Below are 26,689 nucleotides of genomic sequence, written 5' to 3' on the forward strand. Positions count from 1 at the left end.
GCTGCCGTCTGTTTACCCAGCAAAAGGCCTAGGCTCAAGAGCACCTCCAAACAATGGACCCAATCCTTCAGGGAGAGTCCAGAATGGATGACACCTTAAATCTTAGGCCAGACTTCCCACTCACTGCAGAACTTCCATCTTGCCAGGATTAAGCTTCAGTTAGCTCATAACCATTTGAAAACTGCCTACAGTTTAGGGTTTCTACAACCTATTCTCAATATCTGAGCTCTCCCACAAGCTGGGCTGCCTTATGAATTAACTAGGAGAAAGAAGTGATGTTTGAATGGCCCAGAGATGCTCTTCAGAGAGCATATATTCAATTGAGTCTGTGGTTTTTCTGGAAGTGGTTAAAATCCTGTGCTTTGAGATTTAACAGCTCTTGTGATGTTTGACTTTGAGGCTAACTAGTCAGCCGAGGTTAATATGCAAGTCTGTGCCTCTTTGCCTACAACATTTGCACTGGAAACTATAGATTTCCACCCCCTTGCAATTACTCTTGATAAAAGTTGTTGTAGTCTTTATAGTCCTTATTTCAAGTTCAGAATTGATGTGCTTGGCTCTTTTCTACCTATCTCTGCTCTATCTTTTTAAGTTGACGTCGTTTTAGAGTGAGCTTCTTGGGTCTCTTGCAACCATCTCCCAGCTTCCACCTTATTCTTCTAGGTCTTGTATGTATCCTCGCCAAGATACCAATATATTTGGGCCGCTGTTGCCACCACCTATCCAAAGTTAAGGAGGTAAAATCCCTCCCCATGAGCCTGTTAATAAATCCAAGGATTGCATTCGCTCTTTGTGCCATAGCATCACATCAAGAGCTCTCGGTGAGCTGTCTGCAGGCTGTGTGCACTCATTTGTGAAAAATTTACTTTGGTTCCCTCTTTTCCCTTTTGTTTTCAATAAAAGGAAAAAGAAACACACACCTTGCCCCTCTCTGCCTGGGAAAAACAAACTAACAAAAGCTTGTCTTGGGTGATTCTTACTAAAAGCAACCTGAGAGTGCAGGCTGTCTTCTCCCTTGACAATCCTGTTTGTTTGCACAAGGTATTTGAACCTGTTTTGATAGCATCATCTCCAGAGGGGAAGCCATTGCCCTGGTCTGACCTTCTAATCCTATTCTTTCCCCTTAGACTTGAGCTAAATGTGTGATCTCCCATATACACCTATCCCTGATGGCAATCTCAACATGCTTGCTTTAATCCACAAGGGTTAAATATTACCCCTTCCCAGCCTGAATGCATCAGACCATGTGGAGGTACAGTGTGCGCATGGTCAACACGATCAACATACCAAGACAACTGCAGACCCAGGACACCAGCCCCTAATTTCATTAATGTCATACACAACAGATCAAATACTCTCATACCCTATTTATTCCAGTAATTTTAAAACATAAGACAAGCACAGTACTCCAGAGGCTACAGCAATAACATAGTCTTCAAACAAAGGTACTTTTATGGCATAATTTAAACTCTCAAACTTTGCAGTTTTTCAAGTCCTAGATAGAACTCATCCCATTGAACACTCTTCAGTGTTTGGAAATGTGGGGAAGAACCTAACAATGATTGTTAAAGTCCAAATATTAGTCTGATCCACAATTGTTTGCATGAAAATGCTAACTTTTAAGAAAAGCAAAATGTATTTACCTGTATTTTCATATACACTTCCCAATTATCAAGGAACCCATGCCAGACCATTGCTAAATCCAGAAGACCTGAACTTTGATTCTATTTTTTTTGCTACATTTCCTATGTAATAATTTCTGCAAGAAAAAAATATGCATTGCTAGAACATAACTTTTCATTAAAAGGCTTTAATACATTTTTTTTACAATTTCAAGTAAAGGGGAACCTGTGGGCAAAGCTAAGCTATACCACAATAACCTCAAAGGCACATATCAAGGCCTTCTGAGGATGGGATTACATAATGCACATATTCTAGTCCCAGAAAGGGGTTATTATTTGCTTTACTGTTATTGCTTTAAAGGAGACTGAGGGTCAAACAAGAGGCAAAGATATCAAGGTGATCTTATGCTTCCCAGAGTAGGACAGATCCATTTCTGCTTCTCATGTGAAAAATATAAGGTAGCAGCTACATTCCAATTTCCTACAGCCACATAAGAGACAAAGACTTCACATGATCTGCCATTTTAGCTTCCTTTTCTTTTCAGGCCGATGTTGCCAAGCCTTTTCGCTCTAAGATCAGTACAGAAAAAAAAAACCACAATTAGGCTCAACTTTTTGGTAGTACTTTGATGGAAAATGTACCTATGTAACTGAAAAATGTTGGAGATAAATTAACTGAAGACAGCTGAATTACTGTTATAAAAACTGTTGGAGCAAAGCAATATTAACATATACTGCTATTACTATTTATTTTATAACGAATTGTGTGCATCTACATGTTATATCTTTTAATTTTTCTTATTTTTCAAAATGTCTCTTTTTAATGTTCTGGTGAAGGTTTAGGTTAACTGGTGTGTACACTGTGGTGGATACTGTTATTAAAACCCAATAAAAATATTAAAATAAAAATGATTTTTTTAAAAAAAGAAAGAAAACACACACAAAAGGACTGGAGTCACAGAAGTCAGACAAATCAAGTGCAGCAGAATTGTAATTTGAGTCTGAATTTGGGCAAATGGAAACAGGTTCTTTGAAGATATTATTTCTGTATCTTTTTTATTATAGCCCTTATTTAGGGAAACCACTCTAATCCAAAAGGTCTATAATATGGCTGTATTAAAAAGCATTGCAAAGACTCATCTTGAGGATGGGCAACATATAATCTATGCTGAATGGAATCAGAACAAGGGTGAGTCATATATGAAGCCAGGAAAACACAAAGCAAGTCTAATATTTAGATCAAAGCCATAAATTCTTATTTGTTCAGAAGCAGCTGTTTCTGAGCTAGAACAGGAGGGTTGTCCTTGATCAATCAAGCAAAAGTTGATCCAACCCCAACAACAAAATGGATTATTGAGTCTTTTAAAGCGAAATTTCCTAGTGCATTCCTGGTAGAAAGAATGCTCCACTGTGATATAGTGGTTAAAATGCAATTTAGGACTTAGAATGAATGTCCAGATCCCCACTCATCCATAAATTTAATTTGGTGATTTTCAAGTCAGTCACATTCTCTCAACTTGACCTATATTACAGGGTTGTTGTGTGGATAAAGGAAAAGGGGAGATGTATACTATTTCAAGCTCTCTGAAGAAAGCACAAAATAAAAATGCAATAGATAATTGGCTGATGATTCTATGTAACTTCCTTAAAAGAGGGACCAATTAGGCCATACACAAACATCTGAAAAAGTCGTTCCCTGGTTTATCCCTCATTTTGTATTATGCTTGAATCTTGCAGCATGTAGTTTGGTGTACTTGCTTGTTATCTGGTCTGCACACTTTGAATCTTTGCCATTAATTCACCAGTTATTCATAGAATTGTTCTCAGCCTCATTTTTGTGCTATCATTACCAGTGTATAAAATAGGTAAATGTTTTCTAGACCATCTTCTAAAGGCTCAATAAATTGCTGGATACATTTGGGTTATTTATTTATTTATTTGAATTTATATCCCGCCCTATCCCCGTAGGGCTCATGCAACGTTATACCTGCAATTTGGGGTATAGTCTATGGCTGAGGTCAACTGTGAGTGATCTGCTGTGCTGGGTTTTGTGTATGAGACATTTGTAATCTAAACTCTGTTAGCTCCAAGGTGGCTGGATACCGTATCTGGTTAGCATCGCTTGGCAGAAAGAAGCTGTAACATCTTAGAAGAACACTGTTGTGGCCCCAGGTTCTGCCAAGGTAGTCGAGTCATTTATTTCAAGGACTGCTAACTGTGCTTGGGGATTTTAAAAAATAAACATACCGGTAGTTACCAGACGACTCCCATGTGGCAATTACAGTTGCCAACATCCAGGTGATGGCCAACGATCTCTTGGGATTACAACTGGTCTCTTGGTAACAGAGATAAGTTCATCGGGAAAGTGGCCATTTTGGAAAGCAGGCTCTATAGTTTTATACTCAATGATGTCCCTTCCCACACCCAGCCATCCTCAGGACTCTCCCCCCAAATTCTTCAAGTACTTCCCAACTTGGGAGTTGGTAACACACTAAGCCAACCAAAGATACATTAAAGGAATCCTCACTCTCAAACTGAAGCATCACCATCCTGATATGGCCCAAGCAAAACTGCAGACTGCTCCGGAATTATTTTTTCCTACATCCTGAGCTGAGAGTTCCTCCAAGACAGATGAGAAACAAATTTCCCCACTTCCTTGCAACAGAGCAGTACAAGGAGGTCCCCCATCCAGCTGACTTGGCTGCCATCTTGTGGTTATACACAGGGCTTGTTTTTTCAGGGTAACCACAGCTCAAGATTGGGGAAAAGAAGATTTTTGCCGCATTCATTTGGACACCTGTTAACCACAGGCCCCTCTCAGCAGACAGACCACAGACCCTGAAGGGCTCAGTCATCTTATAACCTTGTCAGGCCTTGTGACTGAGAGTCTTGCAGTGATGGGGTAAGCTGCCAACAGGGCACAAAACACAAGAGCCTGAACAGTAAAAGAAGCCATTTCCACGTGCAAACTTCACCTGCTCAGGTGCCAATGCTGCCCAACAGTAGTTCAGAATAGGGAGTTCCCAACCTCACACTCATCCTGAAGGCTCTTTCTTAACAAAACGTTCTTTCCTTCACGGAAAGTACACTGAAACATAGGATGGGGGTAGCACTTCACAGTGTTCGACTAGGATCTGGAAGACACATGTTTGAATTCCCACTCTCCCATAGCAACACACTGGGAGACCTTGGGCTGGTCATTCCCTCCTAGCCTAGGGTTGATTGTTGCTCCCCCCCCCTCCCCAGTATGCCTCTGCAATGCAAAATAAAATGGATTAGGAGAGAAAGTTGTTGAAAGGGGAGAAAATGGGGTATAAATATCTACAAATAACTATTTCCCTGTACCTTTAAACCAGGGAGAGCAGGTAAGTAGTGTGGGGAGGGGGCACTGCTTGAAAGTACCTGACAGCATGTTCCCCTGCCCTGATAAGCAATCATTTAAGGTGAGTGAGCGCACGTCAGTGTGGTATAGTGGTTAAGAGTATTGGACTAGTATCTGAAAGAGCCAAGTTCAAATCCCGACTCATGCAACTGAAGGTCACTGGGTGACCTTGGCCCAGTCCCACACATTCAGCCTGACTTCCCTCGCAAAGTTGTCATGAAAATAAACCACAGGTGAAGAGAACAATGCAAGCTAGTTTGGGTTCCACTGGCAAGAAAGGCAAATGAATAGAATAAAGAAAGAAAATGAAGGGGGCTGTCTCTCTGTTCCAGTGGTATACCCCATGCTTTGTTTGTACAAGGGCTGAAAGATGCAGCATCTGCCTGGTATCTCCATGCTTGGAGCAGGTGCTGACAAAGGTGCTGGAGAACTGCTGCCAATCAGAGTAGATGGGACCAGTGAACTAATTTGCTATAAGGCAGCTTCAGCTGTGCTCGACACCTGAGGCATCAATATTTGGGGAATGGAGAAGAGAGAAAGAAGACGGCAAAGCCCGTACCTGGAAAATGAAATGATGTTGCCAGTGAAACAACCGAAACAGTTAAACAATTCAGAGCAGCCCACAAATGACAAAACATTTTTATTCTAAAATTTATTTTAAAATTATATATATATATATATCTCACTAGAAACATTTAACGAAGAGACACACAGGGAAAACTTTGCCTAAGAAACACGTCCAGGGTATTTTCACTCCTCCCAAATACAATGAACAATCCTTAAATTAGAAGGGGATATACCTAAAATGTTTAACACTTTCAAAAAGTGGTTAACAACAATTAGAACAAAAATCTTTATAAGAAAGTCAATTCTGCTGGCATCTCCATGGTGATAAGGGAAATAATACATTTTTCACCATGTGCAGAGTCAAATTGACCCTACGCCATAGGCACAGAAATTCTAAGGAGGAAACCAAGTGACATTACCCATTTCTCAAAGGAACAGTTTCCTTAATGATATACAATGCATACAGACATACGTCACACTTAGTAACAGCAGTCAGCCTAACAGAATACCTTTCCAGGTACAAAAGACACAGAAGCAACTAGTTTTCTTGGGAACAAAAGGGAAGACATCTATGACGTATTTTTTAAGCCTCCGAAGATTCCTCAAGCAATAGCTTTTCCCATGGAGTTGGTAGCAAGGGTCACTTACACCAGTTGGAGGTTCCTGACAAAAAGAGAGAGAGCTGGGTAAGTTTTTTCAAGAATTCCAGCAGCAGAAGACCATGGCAGGTCAAGAAAGGTAAAAATTTGCAGGTAAAAATCAAGGAAGGTAAAAATTTGCAGGGCCAGGCAGGAAGAGAAAAATGTGCAACCAGGTGATATCGGACATGGGGACAGAGGTTATCCCATGTTCCCCGGGCGCATGCTATTTTGTCTCATGGTGGGGGTGCTGGGCGGGTCCCCATCCCTGGCCTCTCCCATGGCGCAGCGACCCGGCCAGCACTCAGAGGCTCCCCCCATGCTGGGGCACCACTCGCTGACTGAGCTGCCTGCCACAGGCCAGCTCCTGCCCCCCCCCCGCCCCCCAGGAGGCCAGGGAGGGCAGGAGACGGCCTGCCGCCGAGCCCTGCCTTCCATGGTCTCCCTGCAGGTTGGCTCCTGCCCTCCCCAGGGAGGCCGGGGAGGGCAGGGCCCGGAGGTGCCTGCCCGAGCCACTGAGCCCCATCCCCTGCAGTTCCGGTAAGTGAGGCGTGGTGAGGGAGCACCTGGAGCAGGTGTTGTCATTTCCCCCCCAGTACACCTCTGTGTGCAGCTATGCATGGCAATCTCTCCCCCACCCCCATCTATATACTGCTGGCTCCACCTCCTCTTAGCAAGGAACAGGGAGATTTGCCAAAGCCAAGAGTATTCTAAAATGATCTGGGAGACCCATTTGTCCCATCACCAAAGTCAGCCCTTGCAGATTTGAAAGCACCAGAAAAGGTACAGCCATTAACACTGCAGTAGTCCAGCCATCCAGTCACTCTTTTCACTGGCTGTGGCTTTTCACAGTGGACGAGTGCCTGGACAGGAGAGAAGGAACGGCTGCAAAATGTCTCCATGCCCTGGAACTTTTCTTTCAATGGAGCTTCTTATTGGAAGCTGCTGTTTTGATTATGGGGCTATGAAAAGCAACAGTATCCATGAATAGTCCAAAGACACCATGGTGCTTCACTGTGGCAAGAATCTAGATATCCCTGAACCTGCACAGTCCTCTCCGCCAGCACATACCTTTTGGGGAGCCAAGCTAAGACTTCTGTTTCTTTTTGGCTGGCTTGATAGGGGAGAGCTCTTCTTCATCACTGAATTCATCTTCCTCACTAAAATCCTTATCCTCGTCACTGAAGTCATCATCTGAGAGATCCTGTCTGTGAACTGAGACTGAGAGAGACAATATTCCTTAGACACGGAAAACGAGTACAGCCCCTCTCGCTGCCAATCTCAAAAAGGCACTACTACTCTCCACTACTGAATTATCTAAGCTTGGAAAGTGCATTCACACAACAATCCACACCACTCTGCCTTCTTCAAACTAAGGGGGGGGGGGGGCATACAAACACATTTCCACTTAGTATGTGGTATTCCTCCTAACATCTTAGCAGGATGAGACAAATGTGTTTGCACACATATCCCAGAAGCCTAGCACACTGCTGAGGAGTGCAGGGCCACCATACCTAACAATGGCTACAAGAATAATGGTCTATCCTCTACCACATCTGTCCTTAAGAAACAACATACATGTCTTTTCACTTCTTACTCTCTAGGGCAAGGGCGTCCAACCCTGGTGCTCCAGATGTTTGTGAACTATGATTGCCATCAGCCCCTTCCAGCATAACTATGCTAGCAGGGGCTGATGGGAATCGTAGTCCACAAACTTCTGGAGCACCAGGGTTGGACTCCCCTGCTCTCGGACATCCCCTTTTGTACATAATAGGTTCCTGGAATTCCTTACAGGTCTGATGTATTCCTGCAAGGTGAACAGGACCAGATCCCGAGCGCAGACGGAAGGTCACCGGAGGCTGAAGCTGAAAATCATTCAAACTCAACTGTGGAGAGATTAAGGGAAACAGAAGTCAGGGGAAAATATACATTTAATGGGGAGGGGGTTTCCTGGGCTTCAAAGTGGATCAGGAGAATTCTCGCTTTATTATCCCTTTTGCTAATTCAAGTGTGTTTTCAGTGGTCTTTCTTGTCCCCAGTCCAAGCTATGAATTTTGCATGAAGGTCTGAATGACATCCCTTGTTCCCAGCCTACAAATTCAGCTCCACTGATACATTTCAATCCCAACCAGCACACCCATTTTTTCCCAGTTGTACCACCGTTGCATCAAACCATGCATTTGAACTGAGAACTAAAAGAATGACAGATGTCTTAGGTAGACCAAAGTGAACACACTGTAGAAAAAAACTCCAGAATCTCCAGAATTTAACAAATTCCCTTTGTAGGATTAAGTCCTGCAAGTAGTGCAAATTCTATACCATATCCAATGGGCAATTCTAGGTCTTCTAAGTTTAAACTGGTAAAGCAAAGCATTTTTCCTCTGCTTATCAACTCAAATACCCTATCACCACTAATCATCTCCTCCCTGAGTCCCAAGTCCCAGTTTTCAGAAGATTATTTTACCAAAGGTTGGCATGACAATTTCAGATTGGCCATAGGCACAGCAATTTCTTCATTGTGATAGTTGCGACCCACAACTTCTACTACATTGCATTCATCCTTTGCACCTTCTGTCAGGCAAACCTTTAAAACAAAAGAGACAGACGTGTCAAACATGCATGGCCTGTCCTTCAACAGTCATCTAAAAGACAGTGTTCTCCTCAAGATGAACTCACAGAACTGGTGTCCACAGGCAGAAAGACAGAACAAATGAAGATCAAGTTAAAAGGGGCAAAGAAACTGTAAAAGAAGAGATTTCCCTACACTTTTCTCAGATTCAAACATAACCCAATAAAAATACGTTAGGAGACTTAGTCTCAATGCACTGCTTCAGGAATTGTGCAGGCCCTGGTTTTTACCCCTGGAAAAAAGATTCTAACTTCTTCTAATGGCCCATGAATGTGGTCAGTGTACAGTGTACCTAATACTGATAAGAGAAATTGGTATCTGCGCTAAAATGAAACAGGCACCCAGTGGCCCCCTTAAAAGTTACATTTATTTCACCATAAGCTTTGTGATTCAGACCTCACTACGTCAAAATCATAGTATGAATACTTAAAGTCACAAGCAAAACAAGGGTAGTACAGTCAAAGGCGTATCTAGGGAAAATGGAGCCCTCCATTTCTGCCCTCCTCCCCATCTCCATTTCCCCTAGATACAAGGGATGGGGGAGAGATCGAGCCTTCTGCAGATCTCATGGAGGAGTGCCAGGTTGGCAATGGTGCCCAGGTCTACCTCCCAGAGCCAGCAACTCACCCAGAGCTGGCCCCCAGGTCTACTGCCCAGAGCCAGTGAGCGCAGTCCAGGCCTGGTCCCCCCCCCCCCACGTGATTAGATGGCATGCACCCGGGGACATGTGATACCACATGTCTCCATGGGTGGCACACCCCTAGGTATAGTGGAGCTATATGAAAAGGGTGGGTTATTTCAACTTATTAACACTCACAATGAGGAAACTAAATTATTTGTTCAAGGTTGGAAGAGAAAGATTGTATTCTCATGATGAATTCAGCACTTTCACAATACACCTCAGCCTACACTATCTCACACTTCCAAAAAGGCTGAAGAACAAGATGCCACTCACTGTCAATAGAGGACTGTGGTCTCTCAACCAGGATGAAAAAGCTACTGCTCCCCACACACCCCAAATCTGGATAGGGTTACATAAGAAAGATGTGTTGCCCTTCACTTATCTTTCAAGCAACTGAGGCACCTCTCAGAATCCATTGCTAAATCCACTGCCAGCTGTTATGAGAAGCCCATCATAAGCCAGGAGCCCTCAGATATGTCTTGCTTGTTCTTTTCTCCAGCAAGAGGAGACTTCATCTGATGAACATGGCTCTCACCCTCCTGCATATCACCCGCTATACTCCTCACATGCCAAATGAATGGCCCGTATGTCTTACCGTGTTCAAAGCTAGGATATGATCAGAGCCATCCTCTTCAGATACTTTAAAAGTGTATGAGCTGGCACGGCTGTTCAACTCACACCCTGGAGAAAAACAATAGGTCAACCACTGCAAGAGACAAGTCAAATTTGTGGCTGTAACTACCCACCACCAAATATCATTTTCAGAAACACTGGCTCAATCCAGCTTCCAAAGTGAGGTGGGCGGCTATAACAAACAGGGCCTCCTGTTTTATGTCTTGAGTGGAACGTCCTCCTCATAATTTGCTAGAAGTCAATCTTATTATTTTTACAGATGTCAGATAAATATATAACTTTTTGCCCTTGGGCATGTTTCTGAGACTTCACTTAGTTTTGGTTTTTATTTTTCATTTTTGTATTTATGGGGTGATTGCCCATCCCCTATTCTGAGAGTGACCAAGTATAGTCCAGGGGTCAAATCACCAGTCATCAATTATACCTCCTAGGTGACCTTAGGCCAATTGAATTCTATCAGCCTTGCTCAGCTTATGGGACTGTAGTGATGATAACAAAAACAAACATGCTGCCCTATAGTTCTTTGCAGGAAAGTTAGGATGCAAATGGTAACAGATGTATTGTAAAGTGTGTTATACTGATGGTGAGCTGTTGTTAGCCTTCTACAGATTTGTTTCCTGCTATGGTGTTAATTGCTCTTTTATTCATTGCTTAAGTTTTAAGTCTTCTCCCTGTAAGGTTAATTAGTATCTATTTATTGCTGGCATCATATTGGAATCTTAATTGTTTTGAAATGTTTACTGCTTTATTTTTATTTATGGTTTATTGCTGTAAAAATAACTGGTTCCTGAGGCAACTAGCAATAAAGAATGTGAGACATAAAATGTTTCTTTGCTACTTAAGAAGTACTTGTTCTGTATATACTCAACCAATTGTGGTCCCGTGTTCCACATGCATAGCAAACAAGTATGTTTAATGGCTGAAATGTGGGTATTGGATTGGATGGCCGGACATTTACTCTCCCTTCCTCCTCACCTGGGAAAAGATGAGAACCCCACACAGGATGGCTCTTGGAATCTGCTTAATGTTCTTGAAGTAGGCTTTTTTCCTTCAAAATTTCCACAATTCAATAACATATCAAAATTAATTTGAATAAAACCCATTAGTACTAGTTAATATATTAAATAAAAGCTTTCCCACTAGCAATTATTAATACTTCCTGTTCAAAAAAATTGGTTGTTTTTCTTTGCCTAAAAATGTTGTTCTTCACACAACACTTCCCCCTTATTTACAGAAAATCTCTGTTTATATTAAAATTATATTATTTATTATTAAGAACTCTTATACCGAACTTCTATCCACTAAAAGATCTCCAGGCCTGATTCTATGTACTGACCTCAATTGCGCTTTCGCTTATGACCATGGGGCTGGAATTAAAGAATTCTGGCATTTATTTGGTCGGGGGACAAGGTAGATTTCATATTGCGAAAGTTCTAATAAAACTCTCTGGCAGAACAGATTTCCCTTCCTTAACTGAACCATTCAAGCCACGCAGTCCGCAGAAGCGTCGTTGGCTCAAGCCACGCTAGTTTGGAAAGCAATGAGGTAACACGTGTTTCCTAGTTTGGGTAGCTCCGAGCCAGAGTAGTTTAGTTATGTAAGAGTCTCCATTCCAGATCAAAATCCCAGCCACACAGATCTCGGTAGTATCTAACCCGCTGCCCCCGCCGATATATATATATTTTTCTGGTCTCAGGGAGGGTCTCAGGGAGGCGCCTTCCTCTCCCAAAAAGATCACCACTTTAAAGTGTCCTTTCTCTGGATACCGAAATCTCAAACTCACCGAAGAGGAAGATGCCGGTGCAAACCGGAGCTCCAGCGCCATGCACGCTACTTTCCAGATCCAAGAGGGAAGCCATGCCTGCACCGAAAAGTAGCGGCGGAAAAGAGACGGGAAGACGAGGCACAGCCTGGGCGCGGGGCTCGCCTGGGACCGCCCCGGTGGGCGCAGCATCCTGCGGTCGCCAATGAGAAGACCCGGGCGGGAGAGGTGGGCGGGACTGGTGTCTTCCCCAGGACGTGCAAGCCAGGGAATAATTGCGTTTTTTTGGAGTAAGATTTTATTAGAGTCACTTAAAAATAACTTTTCGAAAGAGATTTTGTGTGTGTGTGTACGTGGAGTAATTTAAGATTTTGGAACAATATACCATTCAGCCTCAGGGGTGCAGGGCAGCACTCCGTGCCTGGAGGGGATGAGTTGCAAGTCCGAAAGTTATCAAAAATAGTCCCTCGTTGCTCTCTTACTTGTTACCATTCCCGCGTGCCCCAAAGATACAGAAATACGAATCCAAATCAAAAACTGGCAAATCGTACCAACGCCTAAAAGTCGAGAAAAGGTCCGCCTCCTTAGGGCCTTCAGGGGTCTGTACTAGCAAAGAGGCATCCATAGCTTCTACAAGATTTCTGGGCGGAGTAAAGGATCGAGGTAGAACGGTCCATTGGACACTTACCGTGAAGGGCCCTTCTCCTGGTGGGCTAGGAGTCCATCTCCGCTGGGTGTTTCTCAACCTTCTGTTAGGGAGGCAGGCCTAAACTTTCAATTTCCTGTCCCTGGCTCCTCCTCCTCTTTGTTTCCAGTACGACTGTCAAAGCAGTATTTAAGAATAGTGAAAGAAAAGAAATTAGGAACAGGAATAACAGTATAAACAGTTCTCCGGTAACTGGAGTGAACTTATGTGATAGAAAATGTGTAACAGTAACTGTAACTTAACTGTGGGTGTAAACTTGTGGACCAATGTGGTCGTGCTAGCATTCTGAGTTTGTAGTATCTAGTATTCAGAAAGTTATAAATGTTTTTGGAACGCATCCTGTTGAATGAGACGGTCGATTAGGAAGGGTCGAGATGGACTCCTAGCCCACCAGGAGAGAAAGGGCCCTTTCCTGCGGTAAGGGTGTCCAATGGACCCGCTTCTCCTGGGGCGGAGATCCAATCTCCGGCTGGGACCTTCCAGAGCAGTGTCCCTAAGTGGGTGGGACCGTCATTCTCCTATGATGTGTTCCAAGATTCTTTGTCCGAGCATGCCTTTTGTGCCCGGACCAAGAGTGAGAAGTCTGTAGTGTCTGGTAAATGTAGATGGTAGAAGCATCTTCAGATCGTACAGCTTCTGCAGATGTGTCCTCTACTGAGACCTGGTGCAGTAGAGGCTGACATTGGTTGCTGTACATCCTAATGGAATGTGCCGTGATGCCTGTGGGCATCTCGGCGAAGGGATTCAGGGCCCTATATGGGCCTCTCGCGATACACACAGTTTTTGAGGGTCGGAACTGATAGCCACGGCCGAAGACATCTGGTGACCTATGTTTGGAGCTGTCACACGTTGGATGAAAGAGACTTTCAGTTTCTGGCGGATGTTCTCTGTTCTAATGATGAATGCTGCCTTTAAGGAGCCTTACGTCCAGATTATTGCAGCACAGGTGTTCCCGTGGAGTGTTTGGGAGTTGGCGCAGAAATTTGGAATCACGCGATTTCCCTGTTTTTTAGGTGAAATCTAGATGCTGCCTTCGGCAAGAAAGGTTGGGTCTGTCAGCGAAGTATGATGACTTTGTTGTCAGGAAGTGGAAAAATGCAGGAGGTTTTTGTTTACCGATAGGGACCTTAATTCTGAGACCCGCCCTGGCCGATGTTAGTCGCGATGAGGAACAAGAGTTTTCATCGCTGCAGCCATTTGATGGGGATAGATTGGACTGGTTCGAATGGTGTTTTGGTAAGCGTTGAGAGCAGGAGTGGTAGAAGCCAGAGATGGAAACCTGTGGGTTGTTGGGGGTTGGAGTTGAATTGAACCCCTTTAGGAATCTGGAGAGTAAGTCAGGGGTGACGGGATGCCGGAGTCCCCTCGAATAGATGGCCATACGGTAGTGAGAAGTGACCACCTGTCTGCGTAAGCGAATGTGGAGCTTTTAAGTCCCGAATCCACTCCATCTTGGAGAAACTCCAGGATGTTGTTTATAGAGCGGGTTGTTGTGGATTGACTTTCTTCTGACTAGACCATCTGTGGAAGGCCTTCCAGGTGCAGTTATATATATATCCTGTTGGTGGTAGAAGAGGCGACGTGGATGCCAATAGTGTGTTAGTTATCTTGTCAGAGTAGCCCTTGTTCCTTAAGGTTGTTTGGATTTCAATGTCAGAAGCCCGGTTAGCTGGAAAACCAACCGGGATCTGGAGTGCCCACTATTAGGCCCTGAGTGGAGTAGAGTCTGGTATCGGTTGGAAGTCTCAGTGGAGGACTGTTCACCGACATCTCCGGTTATGGTGAGAACCAGGGCCTCCTGGGCCAGTGTGGTGCAATAAAGTAATTACTCTCAGCCTTCTCTAGGTAGATTCTCCTGGAGGAGTCTGGGGAAGTGAGTGGGAGTAGGCGGGAAGGCGTATAGGAGGGTGCGCGAGGCCATGGTGCTGTCCATTCTGCGTCTACTGCTAATGCTCTTGGGTGAAAGTATCTCGATCATGAAGGCTGGGAGCTGGTGCATTGTCCTTGTTAGCGAAACAGGTCGAAACTTCATGGCGTTCGAGAAGTATTGGGGAGGCGAGAAGGAAGGTCTTTCTGTTGATTGACCATTCCGCCTCCTGGATTGTGGATCTGCTCAGCCAGTCCGCTGGAGACATTTAGTTTTTCCTTGTATGTGGTCTGCTTGTATGGATTTTAGGTTTGTACTCTGCCCATGTGAGTATCTTGGCTGATTCTCGATATAGGTTTGAGGACCTGGATCCTCCCTGATTGTTTAAGTATACCTTGCCGCATACGTTGTCCGTTAAGTATGAGGGCGTGTTGATTCTTTATCTGTGGATGGAATTGTATTAGAGCAAGGAGGATTGCTTTCGAGTTTCTAGGATGTTGATTGGAAGTGCAGATTCTGGCGCTGTTCCAGGAATCCCTTGTACAAAGTTGTTTGTTCAGGAGTTGCTCCCCAGCCCCTGAGGCTGGCGTCCGAGAATATCTGTGAAGCTTGGGGAATAGGAAAGGTCTTCCCTTAGGATAGGTTGTTTGGATGGTCCCTGCTTGGAGGTTGGACTTCAGTGATGGTTTCAGGAGGTCAGTGAGTGGTCAGCTTTCTCATGATGTCCTGAGTTGGAATGGGGCGAGAAAGAAAGATTTGTAGCTGGCGTGCATGGAATCTTGCCCATTGCACCATGTCCATGGCTGCTATGAATTGGCCTCTTAAGAGGCTGGTGGGAAGGCAAAGTAGAGAGATGATGATTGTCTGGCTAGTATAATTGCTTTTTGTTTTTCTTTTTTGAATCGATGCAATCTTGGATGGGAAAGGAAAGAGTCGCATTTTTTTGTTGTGGAGATGATGGCGCCTAGGTGTTCCATTTCTTGTGATGGTGTCAAACAGCTTTTTGGCTATGTTTACCAAGAACCCGTGGTTGTCTTAGGGCGAGTGAGGTACTATCTGGATGTCCTTTTAGTGCCCTTTCTCTGGAGGGGGATCGGACCAGAATATCGTCTAGATAGGGAGTGATGCGTGAATCCCTGTCTGCGTAGTCAGTGTTATGGGGCCCTAGTAGTACCTTTGAGAATATTCTGGGCGATTGGAGAGTCCGAATGGTAAAGCACCGCGAAACTGATAGTGCTGAGAATTACGTTTTGAAGAAGCAGAACCTTAGGTATTGTCGTATGTGTGATGGGTGGATCATTATGTGGGAGGTAAGCCTCCGTTAAGGGATCCAGGAGATGTGAGGAATTCCCTGGGCGAAGTGCCTCCCGTGGATGAGATGCGGAGGGATTCCGATCCGTAAGTGACGAGGAGTTTGATGTTGCCTGTTCACGTATTTTAGGTCAGGATGGCTCTCTAGTCCCCGGTCTTCTTGGGGACTGTGAAAAAATGCGAGTATATGCCCTAATGACTTCTCGTGTGAGGGGACCCTTTCTATTGCTCTTATGTCTAGTAGGTGCTGGACTGCACCCAGTTGGTTGCTTGAGGACAGTGTGGAGGAGAGTTCCCTGGAGTTTGATGTTTGGAAGAAGCGTGGTTTTGGGATGTGAGCAAACTCTATGAGGTGCAGCCTGATGAAATGGATTTCCTGTGCCCAATTGTCCGTGTGTGTGTTCCCTCTCCATTGTTTTGGAGAAGTGGGAGAGTCTCCCTCCCACCGGTATGGTGTCGGCGCCATTGTTTGCCTGGATTTGTCAAACTTCCCGAAATTTGTCTGCTTTCTGGTTTGTGTGTGGGTTGGTAGTGGTGGGCTCGAAAGGACCCACAACAATGACCACCTAAAAGGAGTTGTGGGGTCTCTCCAGTTCTGTCGGTGGGAGATCTCTTTGGGGCTCTGTTGGTAATGCGCGAGGTGTGATCTGAATGTATTTCTTTGGAATTGGAGGCTCGATCAGCTCTCACGCGAATTTGGGCATGATTTTCTTTTTTGTCTCTTTGTTTGCGGTGAGCACTTGGTCCAACTCTTGGCCAAAATAGCATCTCCCCTTGGAAGGAAGTAGTTTGCCACCAGTACCCTTTTGAGTGGGTCTGCCTGCCATGCCCTAAGCCAGCTGTTACGCCTGGCTACCTACGGATGCTGCCATGGATCTGGTCGAGTAAAAGATGCGCATCCAGGTTGGAGTCGGGCTAGGAAGGAGACTCCGCAAAAAGAAGAATTCTTTGGATGCGCCTTCCCTGAGCTGTGCTTTCGGGTGGTAACATTGCCATGACTCTGTTTGAGCCGAAGACTAAGAGGGCGCCAGTGGGCGACTACAGCTGAGGGTGCTAACGCCTTCATTGCTGTGGCTGTCCATTCGTGGGCCCTTCTTGAGTGAAGCATCTGAACGATTTATCCATGGCGTCTCTAATGGAGCCGTCTCCATCTTTGGAGACCAGTCCTCCTGATTGAGTGCTGCTACTGGGGCGTCTACTAGGGGCACTCTTCAGCATGGAGTTAATAATGTACTCTGGTACCAGGTATAGTTTCTTGATGTTGGAGGGTAAGCCTCTCGCTGCCTCTGGTTGTTGCCATATCTTTTCTAATTTTTTTCTTTCTAAAGTATTCGGGGATGGGGAGAAAATATTTGGAGAGGCTGAGTCAATGTGAGGGAAAAATTTTTTGCTCCCTTTAGGCTTCCCTTTAACGGGTTTTGTGGAGGTGGAAGGGGCGGATGGGTCTTGGGCCCCCTCCTCATCCTGTAATTCCAGGGCTGAGATAGTTTTATTTATTAGGATGGGTAGGTCTTCCAATTTGAAAAATCTGGTGAAATGATCTGATGTTTCAGGGGGGGGTTCCTCCTGATCGGAAAAGTGCTCTGGTTCTTCCAGAGTCTCATCTCCGCTGAATGTTTCCTCCCCTGGGAAGGCTAGAGGATTCCCTGCCTGATCTGGGGAGGTGCGTTTTTTATGGGCCTTGGTGCTACTCTTAAGAAGAGTCCGCCGTGTTGTGGTAGTATTTACAGCTTGCATCTGTTCTGCTACTGCCGCCTTGAGAATTTGGGAAAATTGTGCGGCAGTCATGTTTTGGAGGTTAAAGGGCTCATCTCCAGAATCCTCCCTCGTTTCGATTTCCATCCCGCTCCCTCCCTCATCAATAAATTCTTGCCTGAAGTTGTCTTGAGTCCTGTTCCGAGAAGGCTCGAGGAGGGAGGGGGAGCAGCCGATGCCTCGCTCTGGGAGCTTTGAAGCTCGTGAGGGGCCGGCGCGTCCGTCTGCTCTATGCGTCGTTTCTTTGCCTCCGCGTTTGAAACGGGAGGGGCTAGCGACGCTCCGGAGGCTTCTTCGTCCGGTTTGCGTTTTTCAGGCTTTCCCTTCGCGGTTGGCTTCTTTCCTCCCGTTAGGTCAAGGGACCTTGAAGTGGAGGATCTGGTGGCCTCTGCCGTGGATTTGGCAAATTGGGGCCTGGGAGGTGAGAATGATCCGTCCGCCATTTTGTTTTTTAGTTTTGGCGGGAAGGGTGGGGTGGGGGGTTGTATGAGGGGAAGAACCCTACCTGCCGCAGTAAGGAAGAATTCAGAGTGCTGGTAGTAGAAGAATAAGAAGAATTAAGAGAAAAGAGGAGGTAGTAGAGTAAAATAGTGGAGCCAAACACTATAGGTGCACTCCCTAGCTAGGCAGGAAAGTATCTGGAAACAAAGAGGAGGAGGAGCCAGGGACAGGAAATTGAAAGTTTAGGCCTGCCTCCCTAACAGAAGGTTGAGAAACACCCAGCGGAGATGGACTCCGCCCCCAGGAGAACAAGCGTGGCTATAATTCTGAGCAGTTTACATGGGTATATGGTCTGTAGGTCCATATATACTGTGTTGCCCCAAGCCAGGGGTCCCCAAACTACGGCCCGCCAGGCATGGCGGCGATGGCTCCATTCATGTGCAGTGGGGGCTTGAGGGAGAGGAGGAACTGGCCCCAACGGCTGTTGATTGCAATTACATGATGGCACCCCCAAATCTCCATGAATTTTCTGACCCAGAGTTGGAAACCTTACATGTGGCAATGCCTGCTCCGCCCTTCCCTCTCAGCTACTCCATGTGTTGCTCTCAGGCTTCCTGTTCCGCCTCACTCCCATTGGCATCAGCCAGGCTGGCGAATCGCTCGCTGGCTGCTAGGGAGGAAAGAACCCAGGAAGATACCTGATCCTGGGTTAGATGGAATGCTTCATTGGGAAAGTTCTGCTTTTTTTTTTTTTTTTTACAGGGGAAGGTATTCCACAGCCTCCCCAACAATATTTGGAGCCCACTCTGTACTTGACATACTTTGGTCACTGTTCTAAAAACAGACCATGACAGAAAGGCTGAAAGGTGAAATCAAACATTTTACAATCATTTGTGCATAGGAATTTGTTCATAGTTTTTTTTAGTCCGGCCCTCCAACAGTCTGAGGGACAGTGAACTGGCCCCCTGTTTAAAAAGTTTGGGGACCCCTGCCCCAAGCCTTTCAGACTGCATATATACCCAACTTTTATTCTTTCCCTTTTTCAGAAGTGGAGTCTCCTCCCTGAAAAAAAAATAGATTGTTTAAATGGAGTTCTTTAAAATGTCCATTCACCTAGCCTAGCCAAAATTGGGAGGGAAAATGGCATGGCCAAAACCTCTCCATTTCCACCTACAGACCTTTATTTGGCATAACTGCCACACATGAATTGTATACAAATCATTAATTTGAGTTAGAATATCTTATTAGTAAAATTCAGATTAGCCTGTACACACCAACACATGCGGACTGGGTGACCTTGGGCGAGTCACAGTTCTTTGGAGCTCTCTCAGCCCCACCTAACTCGCAGAGTGTTTGTTGTGAGCGGGGAAGGGAAAGGAGTTTGTAAGCCCCTACAGGAGAGAAAGGGGAAATATTAATCCAACTCTTCTTCTCGTATGCATTGAAAGGATAGGGAAACCCTTTAAATACTGTGAGCAGGAAGTGAAGGCCCTGGATTACAAAAAATTATTCTTCACCATTGATAAGAACATTGCTGTGTTGTATTGTTTCATTTAGGAAATATTTATGTAGGCCTAACCAGAGATTTACTATTCCAGAATAGTTCACAAGGCAAAAACAAAACAGATGCATAAAAACAAGGCATTAGAATTATTGGTATTAAAAACAAAGGGACATAAAATTATAGACAGGGTTAGCATTAAAATAAGTCTTCAGTCTAGGAGATGGCAAAGATCAACTAAAACACAGATAACCCTTCTGTTAAAAATTTTGGTCTAGTCTAGTCAGAGTTCATCTCTTGTTCCTCTTTGTCCTAAGAGGTGGGGCTTTTGTCCTGAGAGGTGGGGCTTTAATTCAGTCTCTGGAACCAGCAGAGAGGAGTAGCAGCAGAAGAGACTTGGCCAGGAAGAGCAGAGTGACCTGCTGGTGTTCATTTTGGAGGGCTTTTCTCAAAGCCACAGCTTTTAAAACAGTGTTATTTTAACAGGGGTTATCTCTTTTTCTCCTTGTAAGGCTGCTGAATCTGGAAGGTGGGGCTTAACAGGGGTTAACAGAGTTCATCTCTTGTTCCTCTTTGTCCTAAGAGGTGGGGCTTTGTCCTAAGAGGTGGGGCTTTTGCCTGGCGGCACGCCAATTTTAATTTAATTTTTTTGTTTTTTAAATTAATAAGGACATATTTGACAGATAGTACGTGCAGATAGCTCCAGGGGGGCAGTGACTAAAAGCTTAATATCTAAATATCTAAACAAATCAGATATGAAGGCAGAAAGCCAGCAGGGGGATGGGGGCTTTCCAGTGTTTTGCTCTGAGTGTCACATGTATGATTATCTGCCACTAGGACAGAAGTCGTGGGTGTGCCCTCGCTGCAATGAGCTCCTGGCACTCAAGGAATGTGTGCGTTCTCTTGAAGCCAAGGTGGCAGACCTGGACAAGCTGAAAGAGGCAGAGAGGGTGACAGACGAGGCTTTCAGGGACCTAACAGCCGGGTCCCACTCCCAAGGTGACATCTCTTCAGATGTCATGGAGAATGAAGGCCTTGGGGATGGAGGGTGCCAGTCTGAGGTTGGGTAAGATCCTCCCTTAGATGGGATCCCTTCCTTAACTGGTGATCCAGCTATCCTCTCGCACTGAGGATACCCTCGGGGAGGTGGGGGAGCTCCTTGTAGTGGGTGATTCGATCATTAGAAAGGTAGAGTTGGGTTGGTGAGAGGCGTGATGACCGCATGGTGACTTGCCTGCCTGGTGCGAAGGTGGCGGATGTCACGCTTCGTCTAGATAGGCTTTTAGACAGTGCTGGGGTGGAGTCAGCAGTTGTGGTCCACATTGGCACCAACGACATTGGGAAATGTAGCCGGGAGGTTCTGGAAGCTAAATTTAGGCTGCTAGGAAACAGGTTGAAGTCCAGGACCTCCAAGGTGGCATTCTCAGAAATGCTACCAGTTCCACGCGCAGGGCGAGCTAGGCAAGCGGAGATACAGGGTCTCAATGCGTGGATGAGAAGGTGGTGTAAGGCAGAGGGTTTCAGATTTGTCAGGAACTGGGGAACCTTTTGGGACAAGGTAGGCCTGTACAAACGGGGCGGGCTTCATCTTAACCAAAGAGGAACCAGGCTGCTGGCGCTCCACATTAAAAAGGTGGCAGAACAGCTTTTAAACTGATCACTGGGGAAAGCCGACAGGAGCTGAGGGTGACTTAGGTTGAATACAGCATCTATGGGGATGCAGACAGAGAGGGAGGTTTTCTAAATCAACCACATACAAGCGAGGAACATAGCAATGTGCATGTGACAAGGGATAGTGTCTACAAAAGACTTGAGGGTAAAGCACATAAATCCCAGGTTAAGGACAGAGACAGGGTATACAGGTGCCTCTATGCTAATAGTAGAAGCATTCGACCTAAAATGGGGGAGCTAGAGTACAGAGTTTTGAAGGAGGACTTTGATATAGTGGGCATTACAGAGACATGGTGGAATGAGGAGAACCAGTGGGATGCTGTTATACCAGGCTACAGGCTCTATAGGAAGGATAGGACAGGAGGCATTGGGGGGTGGAGTTGCCCTTTACATCAAAGAGAGCATAGTATCACATAAAATAGACAATGCAAGGGGAGCTGGTTCCCCTACAGAATCACTGTGGATATCAATACCAGGGGTGAAGGACAGTTTAATATTAGGAATATATTATCGTCCCCCTGACCAAAGTGCACAAGAGGATTCTGAGATGGAAAAAGAAATTAGAGAGGCCAACAAAAACAAAAATGTAGTGGTAATGGGTGATTTTAACTATCCCCATATAAACTGGAAAAATGCATGTTCAGGTCATAGTAAGGAGAGAGCATTCCTGGATATGCTAAATGACTGTGGCTTAGAGCAGATGGTTGTGCAACCAACCAGGGGAGAGGTGATCCTAGATCTAATTCTATGTGGGACCCAGGACCTGCTGCAGGAAGTCAGTGTTGTTGAGCCGATAGGGAACAGCGACCACAATGCTGTCAGATTCAGTATCTCAGCATGCGAACAAGTGGCAACTACTAATGTAGTTACATTCGCCTTCAGAAAGGGAAATTTCTCAAAGATGAGGGGGATAGTGCACAGGAAGCTGAAAGGGAAAATCAAGAGAGTCAAAACTGTCCAGGATGCTTGGAGGTTATTTAAAAACACAGTAATAAAAGCTCAGCTGGAATGTGTTCCACAGGTTAGAAAAGGCAGCACCCAGTCCAAAAGAAAGCCACCATGGTTAACAAGAGAGGTTGAGGAAATTATCAGAAAAAAGAAAATGTCTTTTAGAAAATGGAAGTCCAGTTTGGCTGATGAAGAATATGAGAGAGAACACAAATGGTGGCAAAAGAGAAGCAAGTTAGCTGTAAGGGAGGCAAAAAAGGATTATGAGGAACACATGGCTATGAACATCAAGACCAGCAACAAACAGTTCTTCAAGTACATCAAAAGCAGGAAGCCAGCAAGGGAAGCGGTAGGCCCGTTAGATGACAAAGGAACAAAGGGTGTGCTAAAAGATGGCAGGGAGATTGCAGAGAAGCTGAATGAATTCTTTGCATCTGTCTTCACCCAAGAGGAGGTGAGGAACATTCCTGCACCTGAACCAAGCTTCTTAGGAGGCGAATCCGAGGAACTAGCGAAGATAGTGGTAGACAAGGAAGAAGTTCTGGCAGCCATTGATAAACTAAATGTTACCAAATCCCTGGCCCAGATTGCATTCACCCAAGAGTTCTTAAAGAGCTCAAGCATGAAATTGCTGATCTTCTCACTTTAATATGCAACTTATCCCTGAAATCAGGCTCCATCCCTGAAGACTGGAAGATGGCCAATGTCACACCAATCTTTAAGAAAGGATCTAGGGGGGACCCGGGAAATTACAGGCCAGTCAGTTTGACATCTGTTCCTGGTAAATTAGTAGAATCTATCATTAAAGATAAAATTATAAGACATGTAGAAAAGCAAGGCCTGCTGAGAAAGAGTCAGCATGGCTTTTGCAGAGGCAAATCCTGTCTTACAAACTTACTAGAGTTCTTTGAGGGTGTAAACAGGCATGTGGACAGGGGTGAACCGGTGGACATTGTCTACTTGGATTTCCAAAAGGCTTTTGACAAAGTTCCTCACCAGAGACTGTTGAGAAAACTCAGCAATGAAGGAATAAGAGGGGAAGTCCTCCTATGGATTAAAAACTGGTTGAGAAACAGGAAACAAAAAGTGGGTGTAAATGGGAAGTTCTCACAATGGAGAGATGTCGGGAGTGGTGTCCCCCAAGGATCCGTTTTGGGACCAGTGCTCTTTAACCTATTCATAAATGACCTGGAAGTAGGGGTGGGTAGCGTGGTGGCCAAGTTTGCAGATGATACCAAATTATGTAGGGTGGTGAGAACCACAAAGGATTGCGAAGAGCTCCATTAAATTAGGTGAGTGGGCTCAGAAATGGCAAATGCAGTTCAATGTAGCAAAATGTAAAGTGATGCACATAGGGGCAAAAAATCCAAACTTCACATACACGCTACAGGGGTCAGTGCTATCAGTCACAGACCAGGAAAGGGATTTAGGCGTCTTAGTTGATAGTTCCATGGGAATGTCAACTCAATGCATGGCAGCTGTGAAAAAGGCAAACTCTATGCTGGGGATCATTAGAAAAGGAATTGAGAATAAAACTGCAAAGATTGTCATGCCCTTATATAAAGCAGTGGTGCAACCGCACTTGGAGTACTGTGTCCAGTTCTGGTCGCCGCATCTCAAAAAGGATATTGAGGAGATAGAAAAAGTGCAGAGAAGGGCAACAAGGGCAACAAGGATGATTGAGGGACTGGAGCACCTTCCCTATGAGGAGAGGCTGCAGCGTTTGGGACTCTTTAGTTTGGAGAGGAGGCGGCTGAGGGGGGATATGATTGAAGTCTACAAAATTATGCATGGGGTAGAAAATGTTGACAGAGAGACATTTTCTCTCTTTCTCACAATACTAGAACCAGGGGACATTCATTGAAAATGCTGGGGGGAAGAATTAGGACTAATAAAAGGAAACACTTCTTCACGCAACGTGTGATTGGTGTTTGGAATATGCTGATGGCCACTAACCTGGATAGCTTTAAAAGGGGCTTGGACAGATTTATGGAGGAGAAGTTGATTTATGGCTACCAATCTTGATCCTCTTTGATCTGAGATTGCAAATGCCTTAACAGACCAGGTGATCGGGAGCAACAGCCGCAGAAGGCCATTGCGTTCACATCCTACATGTGAGCTCCCAAAGGCACCTGGTGGGCCACTGCGAGTAGCAGAGAGCTGGACTAGATGGACTTTGGTCTGATCCAGCTGGCTTGTTCTTATGTTCTTATGCCTAAAGAACAGTATGGCAGGTACTACACAAGGCTCAAGGCGGTTTCCAGAGTAGATCCTACCACTGAAAAAGAGAGAGGTGCAGAAAGCAACTGGATCTGCAGATTGGATCTTAACTGGCTGGCCCATACAGGAAGAAGACAGGCCCAAGAATTACAATTAGCAACATACAATAATTAGCAAAATACGATAAACCTAACGAAAACTAGGGCTGCTCAGGCTTACAGAGTGCTTTGAAATGGACCAGCACCTTACTAACCTTGGCAACATTGCCTTGTTAATCAAGACTGCCCTTGTCAAAATTAGGGATCAGAAGCCTTGAATATTCACTCCCCTGTCATAGCTCTGATGAAGCTCAATGGTTTTTAAAATCAGCACTCTTCTTCCACTACCAGACATATTTTCCTGTGGAGGCCAAAAGCATGATAAATTGGGCTGCGGATCTTGCTGTTTTCTAGAGATTTAAAAACCAATCAAGTTCTGAGGAGCCGCTCCAAATATCAAGTGACCTTATATGGAAAGAAGGAGTTTTCGGTGAGGCCTGGTCGATTTCCCAGCTGTAAGTGAAGGCAGCGGGTGGTTTGCTGAATGTCATCTTTATAGTGCTTTATTCCTTCGCAGTAAAAGCAGGAGGGTTACTAGCCCAGTGGGATACTGATGAGTTTTCCTGGTAGCTGATTATAGTTGTCATAAGTTAAAAGATGGGAAGGTTGAACTCACAAGTGCTGGGAATGGAGCAATCCCAAAGCTACCAGACATTATATCTTCCTTGCAGTGAGGCAGTTTCCTTCCTGTCCTGTCAGAGAAAAATATCTATTAGTTTAGAGACAAATTGTTTTCTTTCTTTTTTTGAGAGGGGGTGCAATTCCAGTAAGTTGCATGGCATTATGTCTCTCCAAATTTCACTGTATACGGTCAGCCAAGATAGAAACATTTCACACACATCAGCGTGGCAAATTCTTAAGAGCAATAAAGAACTGGCTTGGAGTAATGGATGAAGTACTCAAGAAGAATCCTGAATTGTTTGCGTTCAAATCCCTTCTGTACCTTGGAAGCTTGCTGGGTGACCTTGGGCTAGCCACGTTCTTTCAGACTCATCCAACTCATAGATGGTTGCTGTGAGAAAATGGAGGAGGGAAGAATGATAGGTTTCCAGTGGAAAAAGTGGGATATAAGTAAATGCAAATACAATAATAAACTCTAGTATAATTGAAGAACATGCTTATAAATAGAAAAGAATTGCAGCCTATTGCACTGTTTATTGTATTACATTGTTTTATTTGTTATTGCATTGTTTTCTACTTCTGTATTTCCATTTTTACCCAGCTTGTGCCATATATTGCTTTTGCATTGTTTCTAATTTTGGTGACCTATTGCATTGTTTCCAACTATTTGATTGCACTGCCTACAGTGGTATAGATATTCTAGGCTCAAAAGTTGATGATGCACGTTGCTAGCTGTTCTGGATGTTAAGGAAACCTCCACTTGGTAACTGAGATACAGGAATTGAAGCTAAAGAAACAGGAAACAATGTACAATCTCCAGCACTGGAAAACCAAACATCAGTGTGGAGAAATTTCAGGCAGGAGGACATAATAGCCAGTTTCAGCCCAAATAATTCTGGTTGAATCTTGAAAATGAATGCATCCTTTATGTTTGTAAGCCAGAGTCAATATGTTAAACTATTACACTCAGTTGGAAGGTTGAAAAAAATGTTATATGACACATTCATAAAGCCCCATAGTGGAAAGGGGCCCATGGGATGGGAGTGTGAGCTGTTCCAAAACCAGCAAGAGAGACAATGATCCTTCAGAGTGGGTGGCGCTCTTTCACCATTAGGATGAATCTGAATACCATGCATAATCCTGTAAAGATGGCTAATTACTTTGCTTCTCTCACTGTCAAAAATCACTGAATTTGAATGTAAATGCAGAATTGATACTATCAGAAATCTGGGAATAAGTTCCACTGAAGGCAGAGGGGCTGACTTCCGTGTAATTCTCCAAAAGATGGAGCTGTCATTGCCATTGTGTGGCTACTCTCTCCCGCCATTGGGGTGGTTAAAAGGTAGCCAAAGCCAACTTGTCCCCTGCTGAATATGCTTTGAAAGGGTGGGGAAATGTGGAACTTCAGACACAAAGTGACCACTCCAGGTGTCAGAAGGTTTAAGGCTAACTCTAGATTCATTAAACAATGCAAGGACTAGGTCTTCTTGCTAGTACTCTTATGCATGCAGGTGGTAGGAACTCATTCAAGCTGCATGTAACCATGTGTTAGGTTGCACTGAAGATTCCAAGTTTTCAGCTGTTGAGTATTGAGACCAGTTGTTGGTTTCTCCTCTTTCTTGCTGCATTTTCCAA

General features: G+C 44.7%; 1 protein-coding gene across 1 annotated transcript; it reads right to left on the bottom strand.

Moving 5' to 3' along the window:
* Positions 1-5,631: 5,631 nt before the first annotated feature.
* NPM3 (nucleophosmin/nucleoplasmin 3) lies at positions 5,632-12,087 on the bottom strand. The gene is made up of 6 exons (XM_048504991.1): positions 11,937-12,087; positions 10,116-10,201; positions 8,674-8,793; positions 8,002-8,095; positions 7,281-7,430; positions 5,632-6,234 (listed from the first exon to the last, which is right to left on the bottom strand). Exons 1-5 carry the CDS (start codon positions 12,010-12,012, stop codon positions 7,297-7,299), a joined length of 510 nt encoding a protein of 169 aa, XP_048360948.1. The 5' UTR covers positions 12,013-12,087; the 3' UTR covers positions 5,632-6,234; positions 7,281-7,296.
* Between the last annotated feature and the right edge of the window lie 14,602 nt (positions 12,088-26,689).

The sequence above is a fragment of the Sphaerodactylus townsendi genome, linkage group LG08 (genome assembly GCF_021028975.2).
Source record: "Sphaerodactylus townsendi isolate TG3544 linkage group LG08, MPM_Stown_v2.3, whole genome shotgun sequence".
Taxonomy (NCBI): domain Eukaryota; kingdom Metazoa; phylum Chordata; class Lepidosauria; order Squamata; family Sphaerodactylidae; genus Sphaerodactylus; species Sphaerodactylus townsendi.